The sequence below is a fragment of the Pleurodeles waltl genome, chromosome 8, assembly GCF_031143425.1.
Source record: "Pleurodeles waltl isolate 20211129_DDA chromosome 8, aPleWal1.hap1.20221129, whole genome shotgun sequence".
Lineage (NCBI taxonomy): Eukaryota > Metazoa > Chordata > Amphibia > Caudata > Salamandridae > Pleurodeles > Pleurodeles waltl.
This window is the reverse complement of record NC_090447.1, coordinates 1367113401-1367140999: the sequence shown is the minus strand read 5'-3', so window position 1 is coordinate 1367140999 and position 27599 is coordinate 1367113401. Positions and strand designations below refer to the sequence as shown.

General features: G+C 42.5%; 1 protein-coding gene across 6 annotated transcripts in view; it reads left to right on the top strand.

Annotated features, from left to right (window-relative positions):
* CNTN5 (contactin 5) overlaps positions 1-27599 on the top strand; it is a 3179309-nt gene that overhangs the window by 2144256 nt on the left and 1007454 nt on the right. For all 6 annotated transcript variants that reach the window (XM_069202389.1, XM_069202386.1, XM_069202392.1 and 3 more), the window contains one exon: positions 20143-20238. In XM_069202389.1, coding sequence (XP_069058490.1) covers positions 20143-20238 — 96 coding nt within the window. The remainder of the gene's footprint in view (positions 1-20142; positions 20239-27599) is intronic.

Below are 27599 nucleotides of genomic sequence, written 5' to 3'. Positions count from 1 at the left end.
GCCCCTGGGCCCTTGAAAGATGAAGCTGGTGGAAAAGGACTGAAATCCACACAAACACCGCCATGCGGGGACATTTTTGACACACCTTCTGCAATGTGGCTGATAAACAACGCACCACTGGCTTCACGGCTAAAATCGATGCTCCACCTGCATTGCAGCTGGGAGCTCGACGCAAGGCGGCTGGAGAAACGACATGCAACACACGCTTACGCAGGTTGATAATGCGAACCCCACGCAGTGTGGTTTTCTGATAACATGCGACTGGATTTCAATGCAACATCACTGGTTGTGAAAGATCGACGCAATGCGTGCCTGGATCCAAGGTGCCCCTTCCGGAAGTCGACACATCGCTCTCTTGCGAGGGAGAAAAACAACACATTTCCGACCCGACCAGAGAAGAAAACGACTAACGGCCTCACTTGCAAGTAAGGAACCAATGCATCGCTGACTTTTCCGATGCACGCTCTCCCATGCAACTTTATTTTTGAGTTAAACCAGGTTCTTTTGTGTAACAACAGCATTCTCACTGTTTTGTAAGGATTAAGACTTTTATTCTTTTGAAAATTCATATCTTGACTTTTGTATGTTGGTTTTTTGTCATTTTGGTCTTGTTTAACTTGGATAAATATTACCTATTTTTCTGAACTGCTGTGTGTCCATTTTGTAGTGTTTTTCATGTATTACTGTGTGTGTTGGTACAAATACTCTACACATTGTTCTGGGGTTAAGCCTTTCTGCTCATGCCAAGCTACCAAGGGGGCATGTGGGGGTTACCCTGGTGTGTTTCTCCTTTACCCTGACTAGAGTGAGGATCCTTGCTTCGACAGAGTGCAAACTGACTCCCAACCAGAGACCCCCATTTCTAACACTCTGACTTTGCTCTTTAATTTATATATTTTTTTCTTTTGTTGTTCTTTTGTTTTTAGGGTGAAGGAGTGTTGGATGTGCGTCATATAAGAGTCCTCTGTGGGTGCGTGCAGTTGTGAAATATTTGAGCGTTAGTATTGATAATAGTGACAGCTGACTTGGACACTTACCATGATGGCTGTACTTTGTTTGCCCTCCTTTACTTTCTCCAGAAATGTAGGATCTAAACTTTGCTGGACACTAAGCAGCTCTTAAAGTCTTTCTACTGCTACTAATTAATTTCTAACAGAGATACGACATTATTTTCAACCTTTCTATTGTGTTTTTGCTTTTTTGCCTAATTGATCATTAATGAATAGCAGTGGTAGGTCTTAACTAACCCCTCGGTACCCCAATGCCCCAGTCACTGCTCTAATGAAGTGTCTGCTTCTATATTTTGGATGAGGGTGGCAGGGAAGAGTGGGTAGTATGGTATCAATAGTTCGAGTTGCCTCAGCACTGTTAGAGTATTTCCTGCTGCCCTGTTTACCGTGACTGTAGCACACTGACAAGCAGCTTTAATACAAGGCCACCTGTGGTTGCCTGAAGAATAGAGATGGGTTGGGTTTTTCACCAGGTTTAAATTTGCGGCCCATCAACTGACCTGGCTAACCACGGTAAGGTTGTTGGTGCCAGTTACACCCAGTTGCTTGCCTCAGGTAGGAGGGCCTGTAGGAAGTACTATTGCATATTGTGTATGTTTGTTGCAATAATATCCACAATAATATTTTATTGGAAGCCAGTGTGTGTTACTAACTCTGAGAAATCCAATATGGGAAGTCTCAGGACAATCAAAAGTTACTCTTTAAACAAAAGTACTGCAAAACATAATATTGCTGTACTTTTGTTTAAAGAGTAGCTGTACACCAAACTACACATATTTGCCAATTGTCTGGCTGGATTACAAATTGGAACCCTTTCTCACAGAATAACGAGTGTAGAAATCACTAAAGAAAAGTGCCACAGGGCCAACTAACCTCTCTCAATTGAATCTGTTCCCATTATCTCCAACGATCTATATGACTGGTTCCATACAGCAGACCCCATCCCTGAAAACCAGCAATTCCGTTAAAGATCGATATTGTAACGACATATATGACTTTTCACAACATTAAAGGTTAATTCTGTTGACTGTACCAGGGCATTCAGAAATATATAGAAAAGGCCTATTGCCTTTAACATTATGTTTGTGAATTGAAGAAGGAAGTACTACGGCCTTTCAACATGACTAAAACAAACCCATTGACTTGAATATATACAAACAAACAAGTGACCATACAAAAGCAAGACCAACAGCCTTTAACAATCACATTTCTTAGTTGTTACCTGGATGCCAAACAAAGCACTTGTGATACCACACACAAGTGATTAGCTGCCTTGGGGCCTAGCAACCTGAGACCGCTGTGAACAGTATTCTTTCATTTGACTGTATCTGACCTTTCTGTAGAACTTTCCTTCCTCTTTGTGAGGGCCAGCAGTCTTGTGAGTATTTGGTATATGTATAGTACATTATTTTGTGAAACTGGTTTTGGTAAAAACTCAGATTATTAGTGTTGAGTTTTGATGGTGTTTGTGAGGTCCAGAGAGTGGACGTAGGGCAGCAGCATTACACCTCCTGATTTTACATGAGGTTTCTAACAGAGTGTGAGAATAAAACCACAAGTAGCACATTCGAATCATGGAGAGTCACAGCATGAGGTCAGTGGGGGGCAGCTGTTTTGGGAAAATCCAGGTCTTTATTTCTCCTTTGAATGCTTGATTGTTGATGGGCCTCCTCCTCTTTCGGAGTGTATGCTCGCATGTCTGTACTGAGAAGGAGCTCCTAACTAGCTGAGTTGTTTTTTAAGGGGGGATTATTGGAGTTGGGGCTATACTTGGTCTTTGGTTCCTCCATTGGTTGTATGACATAAAGTTTGGATTGTAAGAAGAGTGGTCCTGTCTCGTGCCTTGCCCTGTATACAGCTGTTAGGATGGAGAATGATCCTGACAAGGCTTTGCAAGTGTGCCCGTCTGCTCTAGGGGACTCAACTGAAAATATACTTTGTATTTTTTATTTTAAGTGCCCGGGACATGCAACAATCCTTCAAGTGCATTGAAGCCTTATGTATGTTAGGGGCCTGAAGACACTGAGCAAGGCTTTGTGATTTTGAGTGGCTCACCAAGCATAGCTTCAATTTTACATGGGACTGCTGTCAATGTTCAAGTATTCAGAGTTCTAGCAGTTGTGACAGCATACCATTTTTGAATCTATATTATTAGAAAGACCTTTTCATCTACCTTCTATGAGTAGGAAAAAGCTTTCTGGTTCTCTCTCAAATGTTCCACCAAAGTATCTCGGTTGAACTTTTTCCTGACATGCTGAGTGTATACCATGTGTTAGGATTATAAGGTGACAGGTATTACAAATCTGCGTGGCTTGTGGGTGTGTGGCTGTGAGACCAATGGAGTCCAAGCATGGCCCAAGATGGAGGCTGGGCAAGAGTCTTCCGAAGGAGCAAAGTGTATTGCTGATATTCCTGAGAGGTTTCAAAAACACAGATATTGAGGTGTGGTAGGATGGAATCAAATGCTCCTGTACACATTTAGCAGTGAACTTTCAGTAGTGGTATAATTGTTTGTTCCAGAGCACTCCTATTGGAGAGAACTAATTAGGGAGAAGATCCAAGCGCTAAATCGTGCTTTTCGGAACTTGGCAAAATCAATCCTCGGACGCCCTCTCAAGCCGATGACCATAGTTAGGAGAGCCAAATTACTACCTACTCTCTCCTATGGTACAGAAATAATGAGGTGGAGATGAGGTAGCCCTGCTAGATAGGCTATTAATTAAATCGTATAAGCAAGTCTTTTGGCTACCCAGATCGGCTTTGCCGGCCCAAATTAGATTGGAATTTTCCCTAGTAAAGCAGTCCTTTTTACTAAGGCTTGCTATAAAATAAGTCATGCTACTAAGGGAACGCTAGCTAACCTAGTCTGGGAGGAAATTAATTTGGAAAGAGGTAATAGTAATTTCAAGGCGCATTTGGGAAAAGGCATTGCACAGTTGGAGCTGGGTGAACTATGAGGTAAATTAGTGCCGTCCTTTGCCTTTAATAAAGCAGTAAATAAATCAGCTAAAGTCTTAAACTGGCTAGGAGATATGGAAGAGCTATCCAAAAGATCTCATGGATGGTTGGTTTTAAACTTGTATAGACTAGGTACAGAATCACCCATTCTGTCTGCTCCTTTATCCCTGAAATATAAACAGAGCCTTTTATGGCATAGATTGTGAGTTCTTCCAACCATTGATTGTTTACCTAAATGGAAAAAGGAAGCTCAGATACAAATCCAGGATTGCAGATTATGCCACCAGACGAGTGAGACATTGATCCATGTGGCCTGCATATGTCCAGTTCTCCAAAGACAGAGAAGGGACCTACTGAGAAGGGAATTTAACCGTTCTAGGAGTTCGGTCCTGTAGGCCAGCGGTCATGTCAGCACTGGACCCAAGTAATGGAATTTTACACATCAGGCTAGTCCAATTCCTGAGAATCTTTATTTCCATTGTCTCTACCCCTTCGCTTCCGCTAACAAAGGAGCAGGGTCTGTCATCCTGTGCCACGGAGTGTGAGGGATAGAGATGTTTTTATGATCATGTTGTTTTATTTTGACGAATTATTGTTTTAACGTCGTGGAGTTCCGCCTGTAAAGCCTAGACGTGATATGTAAGGTTGTATTGAACACAGGGATCACGGTCTAGGAATTGCCCCTGGGTTTTAGGTGTTTCTAATACGGGGAGACTGCCCTCTGGAATTGTGAGTACAATAGCTTGGCTTGCAAAGACTAAATGTGATACGCCATATCCAAAGGGATAGTAGGATTTTCTGACTAAGAATTGTTTATGGGTGTCTCTTTTAGTATGTGTATGTTTACTCAACACCTTTGCACCAGCATTTAACTGAATATATGAGCTTGTGTATGTTACAGAATAGGGTTTGGGGGGAATGGGCAAGATCACCACTGGTATTGCTAACTTGGCTTAATGTTTCAATGCATTTTATGGTTTTATAAACTAATAAAGTGTTTTGTATCATTATCACTCCTATTAGGATAAATGGCGGGTGTTTGAAGGTGGAGTCAGCGGTCTCTTTGATTGCAATGTAGACTATTTGTGTCTCCCACTGTTTGTGCGCCAAACAGGCTAGTGGCTGTCATATTTGAGGCTTTTACTCCTTTTTTTGCTCTTGTTATGAGAGTCCTCCCTGAAGGCATCAGTCATCGCTCACTGCTTTGGGAGCATCACCTGTGAACAAAGATTGTGTCTGATTTGCAGAGGAGGGATATACCACCCCAAACCGGGTTCAGAACTGTGACAATGTATTCAACATCCCCTATCTTCTAAAGGACTATAATAGAGACTGAAACTTACCCAAGTAGTTCCAGGACTCCTCACTGACTGATGATGTGACACTCCACAGAGTGTCTGGGAATATTTTAGGAAGTAGGGCTGATGACGCTTTTATTTGTTAAAAATTGAACACCATCAAAGCCTGTGTTGTAGTTTCAGCAGAGTGAAAAAAGAGACATGCATAAAGCAATTTAGTGTGGAATGGTCCCTCTAGAAATAGAAGCATAGCATTACAGGATGCAGCTCTTGAAAAGATCGTGGCATTGCTTGATAGTCTGATGCAACATGTGCAAAAGGCTGCATTGACTTTCAAACAAGGGGGCTTTGCTGTATAACAAATGCTGATTAAATAGTCTGGCAAAGGGCATGAGAGCAGAAAAGAAAATGGAAGGTATCTTAGTACACACCAAAATGAAACTCTTCTCAAAAGTGAAATATTCTGTCAGTGGAAGGCAGTGGATACACCATTATTGGTTGCACGGTTAGTAAAGGTTCCACTCTCAAATGCCATTTTAATTTTAGTATAAATACTTTATTTCCGTGCACACCGGGGGGCAGATGTTCGCATAGAAACAGTAGGAGAGACAGAGATGGAAATTTCAAGCTGAAGGTTTTTAATTTGCATTTTGTAGTATGTGAAGTAGAATTACCGAAGTAGTATTTTACATACTCCAAAGTGCCTTTTGTGATTTGGACCTCTAGTGGCAGGAGCATGATTGCAAATGACAGCAGTGCGTTTAAATCTCGAACTCGTTGTGCTGGGTAAGGGTGCATTCGTATAATAAACAAGCGCTCATGAGAACAAATGATTGGAACTTTAGTGCCCAGTTCCCCAAAAATGTGAAAACATCTTTACAGTGAACGAAACCAAATATATGATGTTTCCGTTTGCGCATGAGCATTTCAAAGACACTACAGACAGCGCCGCTGGAATTTTGGGATTCTGCGGTCGTATGTTAGTGTTCTAGCTCAAACGGATCAAAACTTATTAAAACGCAGCACTTTGGACCCTTTGCAAAGGTTAACAAGTCATCTTTCCATTACTTTTTTCCAGTATTCGGTTGTTAAACTGGTACTAATGAGGGGAAATCTTAGCTCAAATAGTATTTCCATGTGCAAAAAAGACAAAATAATTAAGTGATAGTATAAAACATATGCTGCGTTATGCTGCATAATTTGCTTTTTCTTGTCGCATAATTTAGTCAACCATTCTGCATAATGTGGTGCTCCCTTGCCACATAATTCCAGGGTCCCTGCCTACAGGTATGTCCAGATCTGCTGCAGAAAGGGTCTTTGAGAGTACCTTTAAATTGGATTAATTACTGACACAAAGCTATTCACAAGTCTTTTGTAGCCTACCTTTTAGCTTGCCAAGCCTTGGCCTTCTGGGGGTTCAGGACATAAGGAGTATAATTGTATTCTAAATTTAAAGATTATCATGCAGGTGCTTTGAGACGACACATCTGTGCCATCTTTATTTTGTTTTTAGTGGAAGATAGTCTGTTATCTTTGGATAACTATGTGCAGCAGTTCCCCACGCTCTCATAGAGTATGTGTGAGTGGGGAATAGCTATATTGATCTGTAGTTCCAGTACCATGCACCGGAGACATATAAGTAATCCCCCGAGTATGTATAATATTCTAGTTATAGTGCCTCCACAAACAGGATTTATCACACAGAAAATTATAGTCTTTGCCGTCCGTTTTGATTGACTAGAATATTAATTTGATTGACCCACTTACTTTTTGCATCCTGGTGCATGGACTTTTAAACAAGTATTTTGTGATGGAAAGTAGTTCTCCTCTATTCTCCTTCAGATTCAGTTCCAACTCCCTTCCAGTAGGTCTTTCATCAACCCCCATTCCCTACCACCAAATTTCTCGATTCTTACTCGCACATCCTGAGTCACACATCCATAATCTGTCAATATCACACTTAAATATTAATTCCAGATAGCAGATTAAACACTTCTTCACGCATCAACACTTTGATGACATTTTAAGGTGATTATAAGATACGAAAGATGATAATGCATGCAATACCAAATTTTTAACACCGAGAAGTATTAGAATACAATTGAGTCCACTAAAAGGTTAAACAAAGTAGACTTTTGTACTGTATGAGTTCTCCGTAGATTTAGAGGAGATGCAAGTAATAATTACACCAAGAATTGACACTTAGTGGAAAATGTCTCTGATGTGTGCACGTTTGTTTTCTGGACTTCTAGGAAGTGGTGTCGAGCGAACATGATAAAGTGATGTTGCACAGCTACCATCAGCAGTAGCAACCACGTGGTCTCCATTAAACAGCAAAGATTCGGGATGGTATAAGTGACAATAATTTCGCACAATTTGATGTTTTTCATGTCGGTCTTGCCCTGGCTCTCCAAGACATTCCTCATTGTGTGTTATAGAGGAAAATATGTCTCTTTGGCACACATGTTGCCGACTTACCTCATATGTCGTGCTGAAATACACTGTTGTTTAAACTCTTAGTTCAGCCTACCACTGTGAAACATTTCTCAGGGATCTTCTGTTCTACACCTACTTTTTTGTTTCACCAGGCAGCTTAACTGTGCACTGTTCAGTCTAGTATTAAGCGTTAACTATGTTAGGTATTTTCTTGATGGTAATTTCAGATCACTCCGAGTGATAACATGCCAGAGCAGCAACTGAGATTGTTTTTTTCATTCTATATGTTTTTTCAAATTTTGTCTTAATGATTGTGTATAGTGAATTCAGATAACAGAGTGATTTGATTGACCGAGGTCCATTGGTGGTCTCACTCCTGCAGGAAAGAGAGTCTCTGGAGAGGCAAGCAAGAGCTCACTCTGCAAATGGTTGGGCCTCAGCATGAGGACAATTAAGGCATAAGAGAGCAGGGTAGGGGTGCCTGCCCCCCTGGATGTTGTAGGGGGTCTCAGAGACCTCTTGATCCAAATTTTAAAATCCCGTGGCACTATTGCAGGAACCACTTTGACTTCCCTGCTCCGACTGGATTTCCATCTTAGTGAGGGGCAATACTGCATTCTGCGAGAGACCCGTGGGATTGGAAAAATATATTTTTTTAAAGGATAAAATGAGGTGTGAGAGTCTGTCATGGCATACAGGCAGTTAGCTCTGTGACTAACCCATGTCGCTCACTGCCAAAGGCTTTGTAAGTGGGGGGGGTGACCACCCATGAAGGGTTGGGCACAGGCCAGGACCTGCAGCCAACATCATACTGTGCACAACCAAAGGCCATGTGCAGTGGGGGTATGCGCCTACAGACAGTTTGGAGCAGTTTGTCCTCGGCTATAGGCAGCAGGGTTTTGCCGCGGTTATCAATCAATCTGGTATTTGTAAAACATGGCTTGTCACCCGTGCGGGTATTCAGGCGCTTGGAGCAGGTCTTCCCCTGAAGAGCCAGGTCCTGGGCCCTTTCCTGAATTCGGTCAGCGTAAGGTAGGCCCCGAGGTGGAGTGGGAGGGCATTTCAGGCCTTGGCGGTTAGAAGGGAAAAGGAGCAGCTTCTGGTGTGGCAGCAGCGAGAGCGAGGGATCTGTGCGAGGGCCAGGTGAGCTGAGGTTCCTGTGATGATGATGGAATTGCAGACGTTGGTTCAGGTGGGCGGGTCACTGGTCATGGAGGGCTCTGTAGGCATGGGTGAAGAGCTTAAAATGGCATCTCTTTTGGACCGGGAGTCAGTGGAGGTCTTGCAGGTGCTGGAAGATGTGGGCTCTCTGGTGCAGGTCGAGAATCATTCTGGCGGCCATGCTCTGTATTGATTAGAGCCTTTGCATGAGTTCAGTGGTGGTACCTGCATAAAGTGCATTGCCATAGTCAAGACTATTGGTGATGCGGGCATTAGTGACTTTCTTTTGTTGATGGGGAACCACTTGAAATTTTCAAGAGTATGCAAAGCGTGTGGAAGTAGGCTAAGGCAAAGGAGTTGACATGAAGTCTCATGGAGAGCTCGCTGTCTAGGATGATGCCAAGATTGCGGATATGATCTTTCGGCGTGAGGGTGGGTCCGAGCACTGACAGCCACCAGGAGTCACTCCAGAGGGCAGAGATTTTGCTAAAGATGAGAACCTCCACCTTGTCTGTGTTCAGCTTTAAGCAGTTATCCTTCATCCATGTTGTGAATTTCTTCCTGCAGTTGTGGAAATTTGTCTTGGTAACAGTAGGGCCAGCAGAGAGTGATAGGATGAGTTAAGTATCGTCGGCATAGGAGATAATGTTTATGTTGTGTGATCTGACTATGTTAGCTAGTGGACTCATGTAGATGTTTGAGTGTGGGGCTGAGGGAGGAGCCCTGGGAAACCTCAGATGTTTTGCTTGGCTTGCAATGTGAACCTGGGGGGTGGACTTTCTGGGTGTACCCTGTTAGGAAAGACGCCATCCATCTGAGCGGGTCATCAGTGATTCCTGTCTGGTGCAGATGGTGGATGTGTGTGTGTGTGGTGGGGAACACGGTATGGTAATAAAATATTACTTACCTAAAAATTCGCTAAAAACCAAAGGTTCAGGTGACATAATTAGGTGAAAATGTCATTTTAAACAAAAAACACTGACATTTACCAGTTACAGTTATTTCAAGTAACTGTTACTTATGCCTTTGCCATGCACTGCTTATGACCGCACATATTATATCACTCATGATATATTCTATTTCTGAATTGACATCACTGACGACAGCACTGTGCGTGGCGGGATATATATTTTATATGTGGAGCTAGCTGTAGGATGGGTGGATGTTTAGAAGTCAGTATTTTTATTATCACAAAACGTATTGAAAATACAAAATATTGTGAAAGAAGTCAAAACATTTGTTATGGTTTGTGTAATTGAACAATGATAAAGACTCGGAGATATCTGGCTATTAGCCTCTTAGTGTTCTTGCAGTGTATTTTTTTTTTGTTTCCAAAAATGAATGTCCTCATCTCGACCTCAAAAAGTAAATAGTGCAATGGCAAACTTCTTTGAATTCATTTTATTACAGTAAAGGTACGCCAATAGACTCAATGTGCACTGCAATATACAAAAGCAGTCCTCGTGGAAATCACCGGCAAGGCTTTGGAGAGCAACCGAGTCATCAAATGAAATTTAAACCTACAGCGAGATTTACTGCGCTCTCCCAAATACAGAATGGTAGCTTTGAGGAGGCGCATTATGGCAATAGGCTTTCATCATAATAAAGTGTTTATCACCTGGTGATTGGAAATCTCAGTTAAAGGGCGAATGAAGGGTGAGGTCTAGGAGTGCTGTTCCACGAGAAGCTTTAAAAAATAAAGACTTTTGTATTCCTGCCTGAAAATAAGTTCTTACGTCCAAAATATGATTCTATCTTTGATACTGTGTTTTAGGATTAAAAATATTGTATGTGGTGGGAGGGGGTAAAAGGTGCCAGACTACCAGATGTGACCCAGTATAATATTCAATCCCGGGACTATGAAGAAAAAGATAACAAATCTATTTATGTGCAAGTTTCACATTACTTTGACTCCATTTGGAAGACAAGTGGAATAAGCTGCCTACTTCTAATTAAATAGGTACAACTGGATTTATATGGTTTAGAAATTAGAGTGAACGACCAAGATGTTGCCTAAAGTGGTGTTAAGAAAATGCTTATTTTGCGTGATCAACCCCATTTCTTTGGACTAATGCTGCTGGTTTTTTTAATCAGTGCACTGAGACCCTGCAAACCAGGCCACAGTGCATGTGCTATATTCCTAGTTGACGCATTTAAGTTACCTATAAGTGCCCTGTACGTGGTATTTAAAAGGAAATTTAAATGTTTAAATGTAAAACTTGTCCTCATAGTGACAAAACCCCAAAAGCAGGTTTCACAGAAGGAGGGTTAACTGTTCCGTAGGAAAGAACTGGATACATTAAAAGTAAATAATGTTATCAACATCTTGAAATCGGATACAAAGTTAATTCTTGACCTTTTTAAAATATTTATTTCAAGTCCAATTCAATAGTGAAGTTGATATTTGTGATAAATATATTTCAAAAGGTAGTTTTAAAAAGTCATCCTTAATCTACCTTAAGCCTCTAGAACAGTGGTTCCCAACCTTTTGATTTATGTGGACCCCCACTTTAACATTAATGGAACCCAGGGACCCCCAACTGAATCATCATTGGAATCCGGGGACTCCCTCCTGAGTCATTACTGGAGGTTGGGGACCTAATTTGTCAATATTTGTTAATATTTTTTAATTTTCTATGCAGTCACGGACCCCCTAAGAAGGCTTTGCGGACCTCCAGGGGTCCCCGGACCACAGGTTGGGAACCACTGCTCTAGAAGAAGCCCATATGTCTGAGCTTTCAACTCTCACCCAGGAACAGAATAGTTCCTTGATCAGGAGTGAATGGGCTCCTAGGGTTAAGACAAAGGGCTTGGGTGTGGGGAGAGGCTGACCTTCCCTTGACAGTATGGCCATGAGGGCTGTGCCCAGACCATTGCACTTCTTCAATTGATGCCTACCCTCTTACTGACGGATATAGTTGACACCCGGACATACTTTCCTTTGTCTTCCTAGCCAGCCAGGCTCCAGGCCCTGTGGGAAATTAGCTCCCCCCCATAACTAGTTTAGAGTGACCATAGAGTAGTCGTTGCTCATTTCTCTGGCCGCACCTCTAGGGTGGGCACAGAAACTCTCAACAGGGGATCCAATGTTCTGCCATGTTGGATGTAGGGAGAATAAGGCCCTCTGGTATTTTTTTCTGTAGGGCAAACATTTTCCCTATTGGTCAAGGAGGGTCCTGAGTCACCCCTACCCACAGGCTAGGTACAGGCATAGATAAGGCGCCTCTGGGAACCTTCTTGAGAACAAGAAGACAGAACAAGGACTGCACCTTCTGTTGAGACCTGTGAGGAGAACCTTAAGAGCTGGACCTACACCACTTGGATCCTGGACAAAGAAGTGGACTCCAAAAATGAGTTGGCTGACCTCCTATTAAGCTACAGGGACACAAAAACTGCAAGATGTTCATGTTGCCGAAGGATCCCAGCTGACCAGTATAAACTTTACCGGCTCTGGACCCTGCTGCTGGCTTCTGATGGAATGAGTCCCCCAGGTGGAGTGTACTTCCCCTGTCCCTAAACTGCAAGAAGTGGGACTTAAACATTTTTTGCCAACTTTCTGCCTGTATAAATGATGGGGAACAGGGTCACCATTAAAGCAGCCGCTATCAACATCTGGTGGGTTACATAAGTCAAGAGTTTTACTTTTGGACTTGAGACCTATCATTGCAAATTTCTGTTACAAAGCACGCAAAATCACAGGCGTTGTGATGGCAAAGTGCAAAGACATAATAAAGTTTAGGAGTTTTGTGCTTTGGAAGAGCCTTTAAGATTTGAAGAATACCTTTTGTGGTTCATTATGAATGCAGTTAGAATCAAGTGCGAGGGGTGTCCTCTCCTAATGGTGAATTGTAATAGAGTGTATCAATGGGTCTCATTTTCAAACAAGTCAATACATTGTTGGGATGTAGTGGTTTGTGAACAGAACCTTAATCTTTTTTCAAGATGCCAAATCCTCCAGTGGGGTGAGGCCAGGATGCTATAGTCAGTGAGGGTTGTTGGAAGTTAGATAGTTGTTCTTTCGGTCCTGCTGAAACCAGTAGCTGCAAAAAAGGCACCTTCAAAAAATATCGCCATCAAGGTTAGTTTATTGCTTCTGCAACTATTCTGCCTTGTACCAGTTTCACATTTTACCTAGGGAGTTTTTTGGAGATCAAATTCTTCTTTTGTTTGTTGTAGCAGACAAGGGCTCCACAAGGCTCAATACTTGATTGCAACCATCTTAGAACAGCCCTGGTACTGCCACAAACATTTTCAAGTAGGATTATCTGTTTGTGGTGCTTTGTCACCTTTTTACTAACTTTTTTATTTGCTGGAAAGCATATTCCTGGTCACTCCTATAGCCCCCACCTCCGCCAAACTGCTCTGAGAGGTTTCTGGTAGCTGGACACAGAATAGCAATTGGAGCCAAGAGCAACCACACACTCCAGAAAAAGCTTGAAGAAGGTTCATCCCCATCTAGTTCCATTGAACTAGACACTTTTTTCACAGAGGATCTTTTCTCTTCTGAATTTTATGTCCCTTTGGCTATAGAAAGCTTACTTGAGCTGACCGTTAAAAGTATTTCCCCCAGCAAGGCTACATGGAGTGACCGGTTTTCCTCAGTCCTTCTCTGTGCAGACTACAGACATTATGTAGGAATCTATGTTATCTACTTCTTCCTTTGGTCTCTCTCAAGTTCACTATTGTTCGGATGAGCTAGTGGTGGACAATTTTTCTTGTAGGGCATAATATTGAGTGACAAGTGACACCTGGGCCCAATCCTAAGACAATTTCCATGCCTAAACTATCCTATATTTTAGCACTTTCTGCTGTTTTCCCGTACACGTTTCCGGGAAGCCTTATATTGAAGGTCTTTCAAAATGGTAGATCTTTGGGCCAGAGTATGTGGGGCACACAGTATTTTTTCACAGGTGCTCCTATTTAAATAAAGAAATACTCCTGAAAAATAGTCATGTTGGCTGGGCACGGAGATGCTTCACAAGTCCCCTTACACTATAGCACTATATTCTAAACATGCTGCTCCAGAACAGTTTTTTGCCATTTAATTGTTTGTTCCTATTCCATATTCTAAGATATTTAGCCAATAATTACTCTTCCTACCCTTTGTGCCAGAAGGTCCAAGGTCTATTTTCTTCTCCCAGGAAGGGCTTTTCACACTTCACGAAGGCATTAATATTTGCCACTTACAGAAAGAGTACCCAGCAGAACTGAATTAATTATGTAACTGTGCAGCAGAGATACTATTTTTCATAAAGTCATACTTGCAATATGTTTAACAAAAAAGATATGTTAGGCACTCAGTGAGATTCCCAATAGATATGGTGGTTTGCAGATGTTTTTCTTTGTTTGATTTATGCAGTTAAGAAAAATAGATTAGTGGGGTTTACCATAGGAAAAATACACAATCACAAATTGTTCACTGAAAAAGGGAGTTCCTTTATCTTATCACTGCATACAGTGCTTGAAATGGGAAAATAGAAGTGCAGGTACTCTGGTTCGGAGTACCTGCAGTTTTTGAGAAGTGCCGGTACTCGCCAATGAAAAGTATTACGTTTTTCTTGAAAAGTGCAGGTACTCTCCCTCGCAAAATAAAAAAGTGCCGGTACTCCGTGCCGGACAGTACCGGCCCATTTAAAGCACTGACTGCATAGACACACCAGTGTTAATGTTAATCATGTCCTGCCTTTGGATATTATGCACGTAGATATCTCAGCCTTGAAGGTACAATTTATAGGTAACTAAACAAATGACAGAAACTAGACTTTTATACAAGTAAAAATGGTTTTCTTTGGCAATTGCTTGCTGTAGCCTTGCACGACTTTGTAACGGCATTCAAATAGGTTGCATGAATCAAACCTGCCAACTCTCACGGTGCCATCGTGTGACACATGATATTGCCTCTTCTTACACTTCCCCCAGTGAGGAGCAAATATCACACAGTGGCAGGGAAAATGGAGGATTTTATCTGCTGATGTCCATTAATGGGAGTGGAAAGGACATTGGCAGCAGCCGTAGCAAGCTTTTTTTGTGTGTTTGTTTTAGAGGAGGGGGTTTAGGGGCCTGGGTGGGGGCAAAAGTGCCTTTTAGATGCTTCTCGGAACAAGGCCGCACTCCCTCCAATGCCCCGTCCCCTCCTCACACTGTGATTTATTTTTTTAAGTTGTCAGGTCTGATGAATTAATACAGCTATCCACATATGACAGCTAACTAATATTCCTGGTACTATTTCTGCAGTGTCATCGTGTTGTGCCTTTTCCAAGTGATTTGGGTTTAATAAATCTGTTACCAATTTTTAGGGTCAAGTCACTTACACTGGCACTTGTCAGCAGTTTCCCAGTTTCAAGAATCAGAATATGTCAGTATATCCAGTCTAATAAAAGCAAAAAATCTGAAGATTACGCTCAAACAGGTGTTTTTTTCTCAATGTAGAAAAACAAAATAAAGGTATTCAGAGGATAGTATTATCTGAGCTCAGAATATGAGCACCTGCATAAGAATATTATTTGTGGAGTTTGTGTTAGAGGCGCTTGATGAACAGTACAACTCTGAGTTAAATATAATCAAACAATAGTCTATATGTAAGAATTGGCCTAATAGGGGAATGCAGTCCACGGCCATCAGCATTGAAATTAAGGCAATACCAGATAGACCCTTTAGTGAATCCTGCCAAACAAAAGAGCCGCACCAATGGAACAGAAGAACCAGGAATTATATGAAGGTCCCAGTTCTGATTCTCACAGGTTTTGCCAACTGATGATGCCAAAACCTAGCATTATCAATACCGAGAGCATGAGGAATTCATGGTTTCAGTATTCCTGAGCATTTTGGGGTGAGACCCCTAAGGGCATCTGTGGAACTTGCACCACACTGGTTTCCGCACATTATTTTGTATGTAAGTTCCTGTGTCATCGTCAAGGACCCCTTTGACAACAGCTTGTGTTGCGAAGTCCAGAGCTCAAGATGTATCTCAGAGTCAGGGTAATGCATTGGTTCCGAGGTACTTCAAGGTGGCAATGCAGATTCCTGCTTTCTCATCGAGGCTGCCATTAATGAGAGATGTAAGGACCTGCGCCGATAATGCATCACCCAGGGGCGGTTCTGGGCAGACTGCGGAGGCTATGTGGCTCTTTACGGCGGGTCCAATCCAGGCAGCAGTAGTGATGCGTTGGTTCTCCTTAGGGTGCATGATGCAGCAGACAAGATGTCAGATTCACTGAATCCACAGAGGCTGGCAGAGCACCTTAAGCCCACTTCCAAGTGCCAGTACTGCGGTGGCACCACTTAACGGGTTAGACTTACAGATGGCAGAGTTCAGGTGTAGGTGCAGGGATTGTTGGAAGCTTGTTGTGTGCCTGAGGATTTGGTTCAGGAGGCCAGACAACTAGCCCTTGAATTCAGTCAGTTGTTCTGGGTCCAAAAGATGCAGGTCCAGCCCTTCTCACCCAGGTAAGTGGGCAGCAGGTCAGCGCAGCAGGGCAACAGTCCTTCAGAGCAGCAGTGCAGCATAGTGGCAGTCCTTTCAGCAGCACAACAGTCCTTCCTGGCAGAGTATCCACAGGTCTAGAAGTTTACTGAAGAGTTGATGTCAGAGGTCCAGTATTTATACCCAGATGTGCCTTTCAAGTGGGGGAGAAGCTGCTAGATGCACGCCTTTGGAGTGCACAAGTGCCCTACCATTCCTGCACTAGCTCCAGACTAACTATAAGGGGTATGCAGCCCTTTGTGTGGATCAGGACACAGCCTACTCAGGTTTAAGTGGGGCTCTGCCCAGCTCCTCCCTCCCATCCTGCACATCTAAACTCACTATTGTGTGTGGCTGTCTTGGAGGAATACACAAAGCCCAAATGTCATCTACATCCGGTCATGTGGCCCAGAGACAGGCTGCAGGCACCAAGCAGGTAAGGCAGGAAACACCACCTTTCCAAAAGTGGCATTTTCAAAATTGTAATTTAAAATCCAATTTCACCATAAGCTATGACTTTTTTTACTACAATTCCCAAGTTACCAAACATGAATTGTTTGCCTACTCTACTGGAAGTTACAGCTTTTTTTGTGTAATAAGGTAACTCCAATGTTATCCTATGGGTAGGGTAGAGCTTGCAATAGTGGAAAACGAATTTAAATGTGTTTCACTGGCAGGATATGTAAAACTAAACAGCACACATCCTACTATTGCACTATGCCCTCTGTAATGTCATGAACCTACACTAGGTATGACATATGTACTAAAAAGGAAGGTTTGGGACTACCAAAAGGTTTATTTTGGCAGGTCTATCTGGCACTTTAAAACTGCACACACATGGTACAATTGCGGGCCTGAGACAAGTAGTACTTAAGTGGGTGGCACAATCAGTGCTGCAGGCCCACTAGTAGCATTCAATTTACAGGCCCTGGGCACAAGTAACACCACTTCACTATGAACTTAAAAGTAAATTCCAATATAGCCTTAGAACCCTCAGTAGCGGGCTCTACTGGCCTTTAACAAGGGAAAGGGTCTTTAATGGCTGGTAGAGCTCGCTACGGCTAAGGCTATTAGAACATTCTGCCACTAGAGGGCAGAATGTTCTATTAAATAAAATAAAAAAATCACGAAGCCTGAGGAGATTAAAATCCCCTGTGGCTCTGTGAGGCCTTTGTTCACAGCTGTTGCTGTGAACAAAGAGAAAATTGGAATGTTGATGCTCTGGGTTTTTGCCAGCCAGTAAAGGAGCACTCTATTGTCTGCAATCGAGATCCTAACATTCCAATGTTCTAAGTGGGCATTAGCCAATTCTATCATGTTTTAAAGAGGAGGAGCAAGGATTTCAAAACTGCTTAGCAGTCATAAAGTGCACAGAGTCCTAAGGCCAGCAAAACAAAAGTCAGAAAAACAGGTTTCAATGCAAAAAGTTAGGAGGACAACCAGGATACCAAGTCTAACATATATTAAGTGCAAATCCGTCATTAAATGCCATATTTTTACATAAAATACATTCTCCTGTTGATGTTTGATGAGAGATTACATTTCACACCAAAAAAAGTACGAAAAAACAAAAGCACTGCAAACAATAGCTTTTCGCATTCTGTTTCTGTCCAAAAGTGGTGATTATTATTATTATTTTTTAACAGGGAATGGGACATTTACAGCCATTATTTAGAGTGAATGGCGTGTTATTACATAAACTTGATTCACCATGTAATTGTTTGGAATTTCACATAGTAAAGTGTAAGACAAAATTGCTGAAATCACGTGAAATATGCTGTTCTAATTTCATTGTTGCCCAAGCCTAGTTCTATCTAAATTGGTACTTAAACCCCTCTCGTAATGAGGTTGTTAAAAGGTAAGCACTTTAGGGAAATTTAAATTAAATTAATTAGTTAGTGCAACATAATTAAATAATGCATTTATGAAATTCTGTATTTCTAAATTATTAATGAAAATGAGATTTGTCTGTTAAATAGTTCTCATTCACATCATCTTGAACTAATTACTGTCAGCAGAAGGAAATTTCTGCTTGTTAAGAGAATCTTAACCTGAGACCTAGGTATTCACAACTACACAATGGGGTTTAGCATTGTGAATCTATTTTTCCTTTGAGTTTCCATAAATAAAAATGCACCAATATGTGATTGTGCCCATAGAGGATGCAGGGCAAGCAATTTTTTCCCAGGGTTAACCTTACATCACCTTTGATAGCCTGACATGAAGAGCTTGGAAAATGCCCAGAGAACTGTGAGTGAGGCTCTGAGAGCCCCCATCCTCGTTTATGCCCACAGGCACCTGCTGGTGTCATAGGAGCACTTGCACACAGGGCCGGCTTTAGTGTTGGTGGCGCCCTGTGCAACAGTCTTTTATTGGCAACCCCCAACCTCATGACAACCTCCTCAGATTCCTCACTACCACCTGGCAAATGTGCCACTCATCTCTCCTTAGCCCCCTTTTCACTCGTTGTCTTAACGAGCTTGTAAAGCCTGGATTTTCTAATCCACTCAGCTATCCACATAAAATATAGTTCTGTTCTTTGCAGCAGGCATATGAACCCACTACCCTACTTTATGCTGAGTCAAAGCTGCCCCTAAACAAACCTCCGATCTCTCTCTCTCTCTAGCAAGAACATTAATAACAAGAGATATCTTGACATTTTAATTGCTTCCTTAAGGCTGCACGCACAAGAAACTTTTCAGTAGATGCTTTTAATTCTAAAGTTTAGTAAATTATTGCTAAACACAGCGCCCCACTGAGGTCAGCACCCGGTGCGCCCGTACCGCTCTAAAGCCGGCCCTGCTTGCACAGAAGACTAGTACAGTACGGAGACCGCTGCCATGATCTGTGCTGCACTGTCTCCAGTACACGCACTAACTAACTAGGAGTTTGAGCGTGGGCTGAATGCAGTGTGTTAACTTGTTAAATATACTCATGGCACATGCATGTATTTTGCGTCAGAGCGAACCAGGCCTATGCGCTCTTTTAGTTGTCAAGCTTTTCAAAAACTGATGTGTCACGCTGGCCTCGGGTGGAAATCAGAAACCGTCATCTTCAGCATGACTATGCACGGAAGCCTTTATTGACCTTGAAGAAAGTATGTTACATCTTTATGACATCTCTTGTAAATATCCCAAAATATTGTCTGCATGTTGTCATTAATGAAAGTGTACCATCGGTTTGATTGCTTTCTTTATATTTATTTATAATATTTTCACACTTATTTTAAGTCGCAATAGCGTGGAACAACTGCACTTCATTATTTCGTTTAAATAAATCTTTATTTTCTCTAATCAGTGCGCTTATTACAATGGTCTCGAGTCACAAAATTGTGACATAGTAGGCTTGGCATAGCCTTGTAGTACTTCTGCCTTACTTATGAATATCAGGAGTAAGGTAGGAGTACTCGTACTGCCATTCAGGAGCTCCCCAAGAGTAAATCACAGCAGCATCTTGTAAGGTGTGCCTAGTGCCTTGAACCTGAAGGAAACATACCACCAGTGCAGCCTAACCTCGTTGGCCAGGGATAAGTTAATTTCTCAGTTTCGTATAGTGCTAAGAAACGCCGTCCTACTAGCGCTATATATGCTCCTGTATTATAATTTAGCATCTTAAATGCATGATCCCATTCCTGTTTTTTTCTTATACCCCGGTATATTGAAAAGTTTGTAGATGTTGTTGATGATTCGAATGAAGGAATTTGCCATGTTACTTACCCGTCAAGTCTAATGATTAATGGAAATTGAACAAGCACAATGTATGCAAAATTATTATTGAAACTGTTCATCATTTAATAATTGCTAATTCTATTTTACAGATTTGGGAAATTTCAGTAGCCCTCCAAGAGGAGAGGTTTCGGTGAGAGAGGGCCAGGGAGTTGTGCTCATGTGCTCTCCTCCACCACATTCACCAGGTACAGTTTCTTGCTGTTAGCTGTCTATGCTGAAGATGCATGTTACATTGCAAAATAACGCGTGATATGGTCATTATTCAAGAGAATTATAAATATTAGAAACCCAAATGTCTTGCTATAACTAGCACTTCTGTTCACCAGGAACTTGTTTCTTGAATAAACTGCTTTTATTTTCTTGGATTTTTCGACTGTTCTTGCAACCTTTGAGAGCACGAGCTTTGATTTTTGAATGGTTGCAGGACATGTTGGGGATTTATTTTGGGTTGCCTTCCGAGTTTCTACTTTCACTTCTTGTTTAAAGAATGTTGTTTTAAATGCAGCATGCGATTGGCTGATGAAGTCGTTTTCCAATACAGAAATAACTTTGCCCTTTAAATACTTGCAGACTAGTACAGTGATACGTCACTGATCTGTATGCACGCAGTAACACATATGAATGTTATGAATATATTATGAATAATACTTCTTGATATTCTTGGGAAGGCCATATATGCCGCGTGGCTCAAGCATTTTATAACTTTGCAGCCTGATTTCCGAAGGTTGCTCATGCTTGAAGTCTGCTACAGCCAGTGCTTAATTTCTAAAATAATGAGTGCATGTGCCCAAAGCTCTGCTCAAAAGCCAGCGGCAGGTGCTATTAAAACGTGAACATGCCAAATCAAGTGGTCTTGAAAACCCCTTCATACCTTTTCAGCCACTACTACACTCTTTGCCCCTAGATCACATTCTTGTGGGTTCCTGCTTTCTCCATTCGTGACATCTTTCAGCCATTTGCTTCCTCCTTCTCTTCCCTTCTTGTGTTTTTGCCTCTCTTGCTCTCAGTAAATGTCTGATGAGGAAAAATGAGTGGTGGTGGGCCCCACCGGAAACCACCAGATCAAATTTAGCATTGGCAGCAGCCCTCCTTTGCTTATGTTTAAATGACTAACCTTTCACTTGTGCACATCAAGCAGCTAGGAGGCGCCTTCTGTAGGTCAGAACTAAAATTAGAGGAAATCTCAAATGAGCTTACTATCCCAAAGGCAACTCTCACAGGATCATGGTATGGACTTTGTGTCAGGGGCTTTGTTAGATTGAACCTGACAACCGGAGTTGTATCAACAGGTTGTTTTACTTACTCCTGGCACTGGGGGGGGTCTAGTTGCTGCTTTTCTGTGTTTGCTTACTATGGGAGACAGATGTGATTTGGATTCGGCAGTAGTTGAGTACTCTGGGGTAGTGCAGCTGAGCACTTAAGTGAGGTAGATAGTTTTTTAGGGTCGAGCCTGCGTCGCATGCGCTGGCGCATGTGTATCGCTAACGAGACGCTTAAGGTATTATAAAAGGGCTCGGAGCCCCGTCGACGTCACGTCAGTGTCTTTCATTGGCAAGTTGGCTTGCCTGTTAGAATCTGCTTCTTTTTATTAGTGGAAGGCACGCATACGTCATGCCTTTTCCGGTGGTTAGCCCTCCTACAGCGCAGCAACCAAGTAAGGAAAACATGCGAGTCTCGCTGTGGTTGTGGACTACTTTTTCTCTGTTTTTGGAGCATGATCTCGCTGAGCAGAAGTCGAGCGCTTCGTTAATTGAACTTTTGCCGGTAAACTGTACAGCGCGATCGCACTGTTTTCGTCTTTTAATTTTAGGGAAAATCCGGTTGGGAATTTACAACTGTGAACAGTTGTAACTCCGACAAATGCGAGACCCTAGTGCATTGCAAATGCTTGATTTTAATTCTTTCAGTGCCTACCTGGGTTTAAGAGTAATGGATCACATTTGTACAATACAACTTGTGGTGCAACATGAGTTTGCCATTACCTAACCCAGTGTCTGCTTCTAGTCCTTGATGCAAGTGTTGTGAAGTGTGTGCCGAACGTACTGGGGTGCAGGAAACACTAGCTTAGATATTGATAAATGTAGCCATTGACCAGAGTAGGTGTCTATTTTGCCCCCAGAAACACATCACTTTCATAAGAAAACACAAAAACTGATGTGTTGGAGTGTGTTACCTATTTAATCTACAGATTTAGCGACCAGCTTGTCTAAGGACAGTTGTGCTAGTCTTTACCCTCTGCTCCAGCTCGATTATGTGCAGAAAGACCTCTTGTGGTAACTGGGACAATACATTTTGAAAAGATAGAGTTCCTCTGTGTCTTGACTGAAGCAACAGCAAATAAATATGAAAGGCTGGAACTTAGTCAGTGAGAATAATTGTGCATTGTCCACAACAAGTTACTGTTTGCAATGAATGCTGATAGGCTCTCTACTGCATATTCCCAGGGTATTGAGGTGTCTAGTGGACACTGGCTATTTTTGGTGCTGAATGTATCTTACATTTACACATAAACTGACTTCATACATTTTTATGGAATCCAAGTAGCAGGTTATGGGGGTGAGCAAGAGAGAGATTATAAGCTTGCTGGAAGCCATGATTGAGCTTCCACAATGCATTGACAAATGTACCCACAAGGTAATCAAAATGGTATGCAAGATCATTCATTCCCTAAAGATGAATTAACTTCAAAGCTTGCAATACTAATATTATGAAATTCTTCACTTAAGTCTCATCTTGTATAGCACCACACTGGTCAATGCCTCTCTACTGTTTGAATAAATCTTAGAGTCATTCAATCATTATTGGATGTCTCCGATATTAAAGAAGCTCTTTGTGGCTACAGAATCTATTGCTTTTGCTACTGTTTCATTTCAGGTTAGTGTTGTCTACCCAAACAATACTAGAGACTGTGTTTACATCACAACTTCCATTTCACTTGGTTGAGCACAACTACCTGACCAATATCCAGTTTGGATTCCTGGCAGCGAATCGTGGCCTCCATCATCAACATCTGTGAGCAGGTGCTCCAACATCTGTAAGAAAATGTCCTTTCATGTATGGTAATCTCCATTTTCTGCTGAATGTTATTTCTGTTTATCAGACTCAGCACACTGGGGCACTGCTGCCCAGCACCTAGTGTGTGTGCTTTCGACACTACAACATGTCAAATATCATGCTAATCCCCCAATGGCCTATTTAGCTTTCTTATAAAGTGCAGAAATACTTATATAGCATTCAAAGTGAAGTGTAATCTGTGGACTACAACACTTATTGTGACATCCATTAGTACGACAGGGAAAACATGGCTTCGAGCCTACCATGGTAGCCTTACAGCCACAGTTTGAACCTGCAGCCTGCCCCATTAAAAAAGCCCTTTAAATAGGGCAGAAAGCCTTTCCTTTAATATATATTAATACTTCATCTCTATATAGTCCTAATAGCCCACAAGGTAGGAAGCTTAGTATTTAAAAATAGGACATGTAGAAATGTAACATTACTATGTATCTGCTGTGGCAAGCCCCAGAAGTTATTTTCACTGTGCAAGGCTCTGGCTGTCCTATAGAGAAAACAAGAGTGCAGATTGAAATGTTAATTCTGTATCACAGATTTAGGATCAGGAAGAAAAATAATTCAACCACTCTCTTTAATATTTATGAAAAGCCAAATGTATTGTAGAATGTGGATTTGTAGTAAATATTTAGGAAAAGTAACTGTTAGAAAGTTACCCTTTCCTTTCTTGAAGCTCCTGGAGGCTTATTTGCATTGGCTCTCTAGCAGCTGTTACTCAAGTGCTTGACTTGTACTAGCTCTGAACACTGCTCTAAGAGCAGAGACAATGACCTGGGAGTGGGTATGTTTTTCTTCCTGTGATAGCCTATTTTGGTTAGGCCCAGGAGTTTTATTACCTTCAAAGTTGCGTGCCCTGCCACAACTGAGGGAGTCATTACGACTCTGGCGGTCGGTGGTAATTTAGGGAAAGGTACTGCCAACAGGCTGGCGGTATCTTTTCCCAAATTATGACATTGGCGGTTTGGGTCAAGCCAAACCGCCTATATACCACTCCGTCCGCCAGGGTTGTAATGGCTGCTGGGCTGGAGACTTCGGTCTCCAGCCATGCAGTCGTCACAATCCCACCCTCAGGATTATGACCCCACCTACGCCATGATTTTCGTGGCAATCGTACTGCCATGAAAACCATGGCGGTAGGTACTATCAGTGCCAGGGAATTCCTTCCCTGGCACTGATAGGGGTCTCACCTGCCCCCTCCCCAAAGTCCTTCCCCACCCTCCCCCTCCCGCCCATTTACATACCCACACACGCACACATACACACACACGCATACCCACATCCACCCACGCAGGCACACATAAATACCCACACCCGGCAACACACACTAACATACATTGTAGCACACACGCATTCACAACACACAACATAGACATACACTCACATTCATTCATTCACACACGCATTCCACACGACTAACAACCGCATACAAAAACAGACACCCCCCCCCACACACGCACACAACATCCCCCACCCCCCTTTCCTGTCTGAGAACCCGACTTACCTGCCACGTCCCGCCTGCTGCCGGAGCAAGCAGGGGGTCCTCCGGCAGGAGGCGGGATGCGGCGCTGCTGCCGGCAGCAGCATCCGCCAGCGAAACACCACCAGGCAGTATTATGGCTCATGAAATTGTAGGTGGTGTTTTGCTGGCGTGGAGCTGCTGCTGGCAGCAGCGCCACCTTACCACTGTCCGCCGCCATGACCGTCGACAGAATTCCGCCAGCCTTCTGGCGGAATTCTGCCCATGGTCATAATGCGGTTGACGGCTGGTAGCCACGGTGACGGGGTATGTTGCCGGCTGTCGCTTTGCGGTAGGTGGCATTTGCCGCCAAAGTCATAATGAGGGCCTAAATGTCAGGTGACACCTGAAAAAGCCCAGCTTTTGTCCCCATAAGCAGGCTAGCACCACACCCAGTAGGAGGAAGATACTCCTAGAACTGGTTTTGAGTGAACACTGAGGAAGGGACTTCTCATTACCCTGGCCACACCGTGGGGTGGGCACACAGGCACAGAACAAGGGACAAAGGATTTCCCCATGTTGGGAAAAAGGGGTTAAAGGGGAGTTGTTTGCAGCAGGGCAGACAGGAACTGTTGCAAAAGTGAGGAAGGTTGGCCCTGGAAACGATTTTCATATTGGTTAGGAAAGAGCCAGGAGTCACCTCCGCCTACTAACCCCAAGACAACATCCTCAGATCACTCTCGTGAACTGGTAATGAACAAAAGAAGGACAGCACCTCCTGTTGGAAACCTGTAAGGAGACTTGAAGGGCTAGATATGCTCTCACTTGTACCCAGGAAAGAGAAGTGGACTTCAAGAATCTGGTGGCTGATCCCTTGTGTGGCTACAGGGATACAACAAGCTGCAAGATGCCTTTTTCTTGTAATACCCAGCTGCCCAGTAGCAACTGAACCTTGACTGGACTCTGTTGTTGACCTCTGCCTGATACCTTTTAAGTGCCTCCCCTGAGGCTTGGGGGCCCCAGAAGTCTACTCCTATGATTGTTTGACACAAAAAGAAAAAGTGGAAACTTGAAATCTTTTTTCACCAGAGCTTCAGCAGTATCTGCTGGGAAAAGTATCCAACTGCCAGTGACACCTTACATCCTAATAAGGGGTGGGCGGTGAGCTCCGCTTGCAGAGTTTGCAGAATTGTTCCCACTCTGTGCTCCGCTTAGAGCATGGAGTTCCGAAAAACTCAGCGGAGCAGAGTTTTTTCCTCATTAAGTTAAGTTGGTGAGCTCGAGAGGAAAAATCTTACTCCAGACCACCTCCCAACAAGATTTCTCAACACAGGCGGAAGTGGATGTTTACTACCCCTTGCATTTAAAACCCTTCCGTTTGCATTTAGGAAGCTGCTGCTCGAGTAGAAAATCTACTTGAGCGGCAGAAAAAAAGCAGCGCCCTCTTGTGCTGCACGTGGTGGCATTCATGCTGATTTTTCAGCACAGGACTAACACGCGGTGCAAAAAAACAGCGCAAACGGGCAACCTAATGCACTCCACTGCTTGTGGAACTCCGCGTAGCACAGTGGAGTTTTTGGGTCACTTCGCAGAGTTCTGCATAGCTGAACTCCACCCACGCCTAATCTTAATGGATTTCAGATTCATCTCTCTCAAAGATCCCCCCAGCTCAAACAAATGACTAGTTGACATGGGACTTAAAATCCTTTCAGAGAGAAATCTCTGAAGCTCTGATGGGACCAATCTGTTTCAGGTATCCAGCCTTCAGCTCCAATAGCAGGAGAAAATTTCTTCTGGATAAGTAACAAATTCCCTTTCCGCTTTGAGACTTAAAAGAAATGCCAATATTTTTCTTCTAGAAAGTGACAATGTGGCTTTCAGAAGTGAGACTAAGAAACGTTGTTAACTTTTTGACTTCCAGACTTCCAATGGTACCAGTCCAGTTGTTTTTTCTGATTCCGGGTCCATTGTAGTCAGCCTTGCGTTTCACCTTAGTATCAATCTACAGTGATCATTCACTTATAGTGGGCGCTTTATATATATTGGGACTTCTCCCACTTAAGTCTTAAAAAAATAGTATCTGCTTTCACCCTTTCTAGATTTTTTTAATCATTTTGCATATTACATTTTTCTCTATTTTTATATATTTGAATGGGAATTATATTTTGTTGTGTCTTTGACTTTTTAACTTTTTTGCTACTTGCTTTACACATTTTCTTTCAGTTGTTCCTTTCTGCTCTGTGGCAAACTAACCCGAGTTTAGGATCAGGTTTAAATTACTACAATTTCACTAGACCTAAGAGGTTAGTGATTTTATTATGTGTGGTGGACTACTGTCCACTCTAATAATTCTCTTCCTTACAATATCCAAAAACTGTACTTTATGCCTTTGGCTGATTGGCAAGATCAACCTTATGCTTTCCTTCTCCTTGACCTCTCATTGGCACTCAACAAGGTTGACCATGGCATACACCTTGACCAGCTTCTGGATCTACGTCTGGGCCCTCTTGAAAAGCCAATGGTGCCATTGTTTTAACAGCCCCATTGTTTTCTCATTCATAGTCAACAGGCTTCACTGGGAAAAACTGAGTGGCTCTCTGTTTTTCTCGACTAAAACAAATCACCGAAAAAAACCAACTTAATTTGCTTTGGATTGGGATGTGGATTATTGGATGGCCTTAACCTTGGCCTATTGACTATTCATTGGAATGCTTTATTGTATGTGAAACAAAGATGAAATCTCTATGCTCCCAACAAACCATACACCCTGAAAATCGATTGTCTATGGAAGCACAGACAGCATCTAAACTTTGTTTGTAGAAGAAATTGTTTTGAACCTAAACTTCTAAGCAGTGGAACTCACTACCTGTTTCTTTCAGAGGACACAAGTCATAAGATTATAACCTCTCTATTCTGAGCTCTCATTAGCTCGACAATGAATGCATTGTTTATATAAGTAATCTGGGGTTTTCAACACAATATTAATAGATGATGAATGACGATGGACTAGCATCTCGGCGA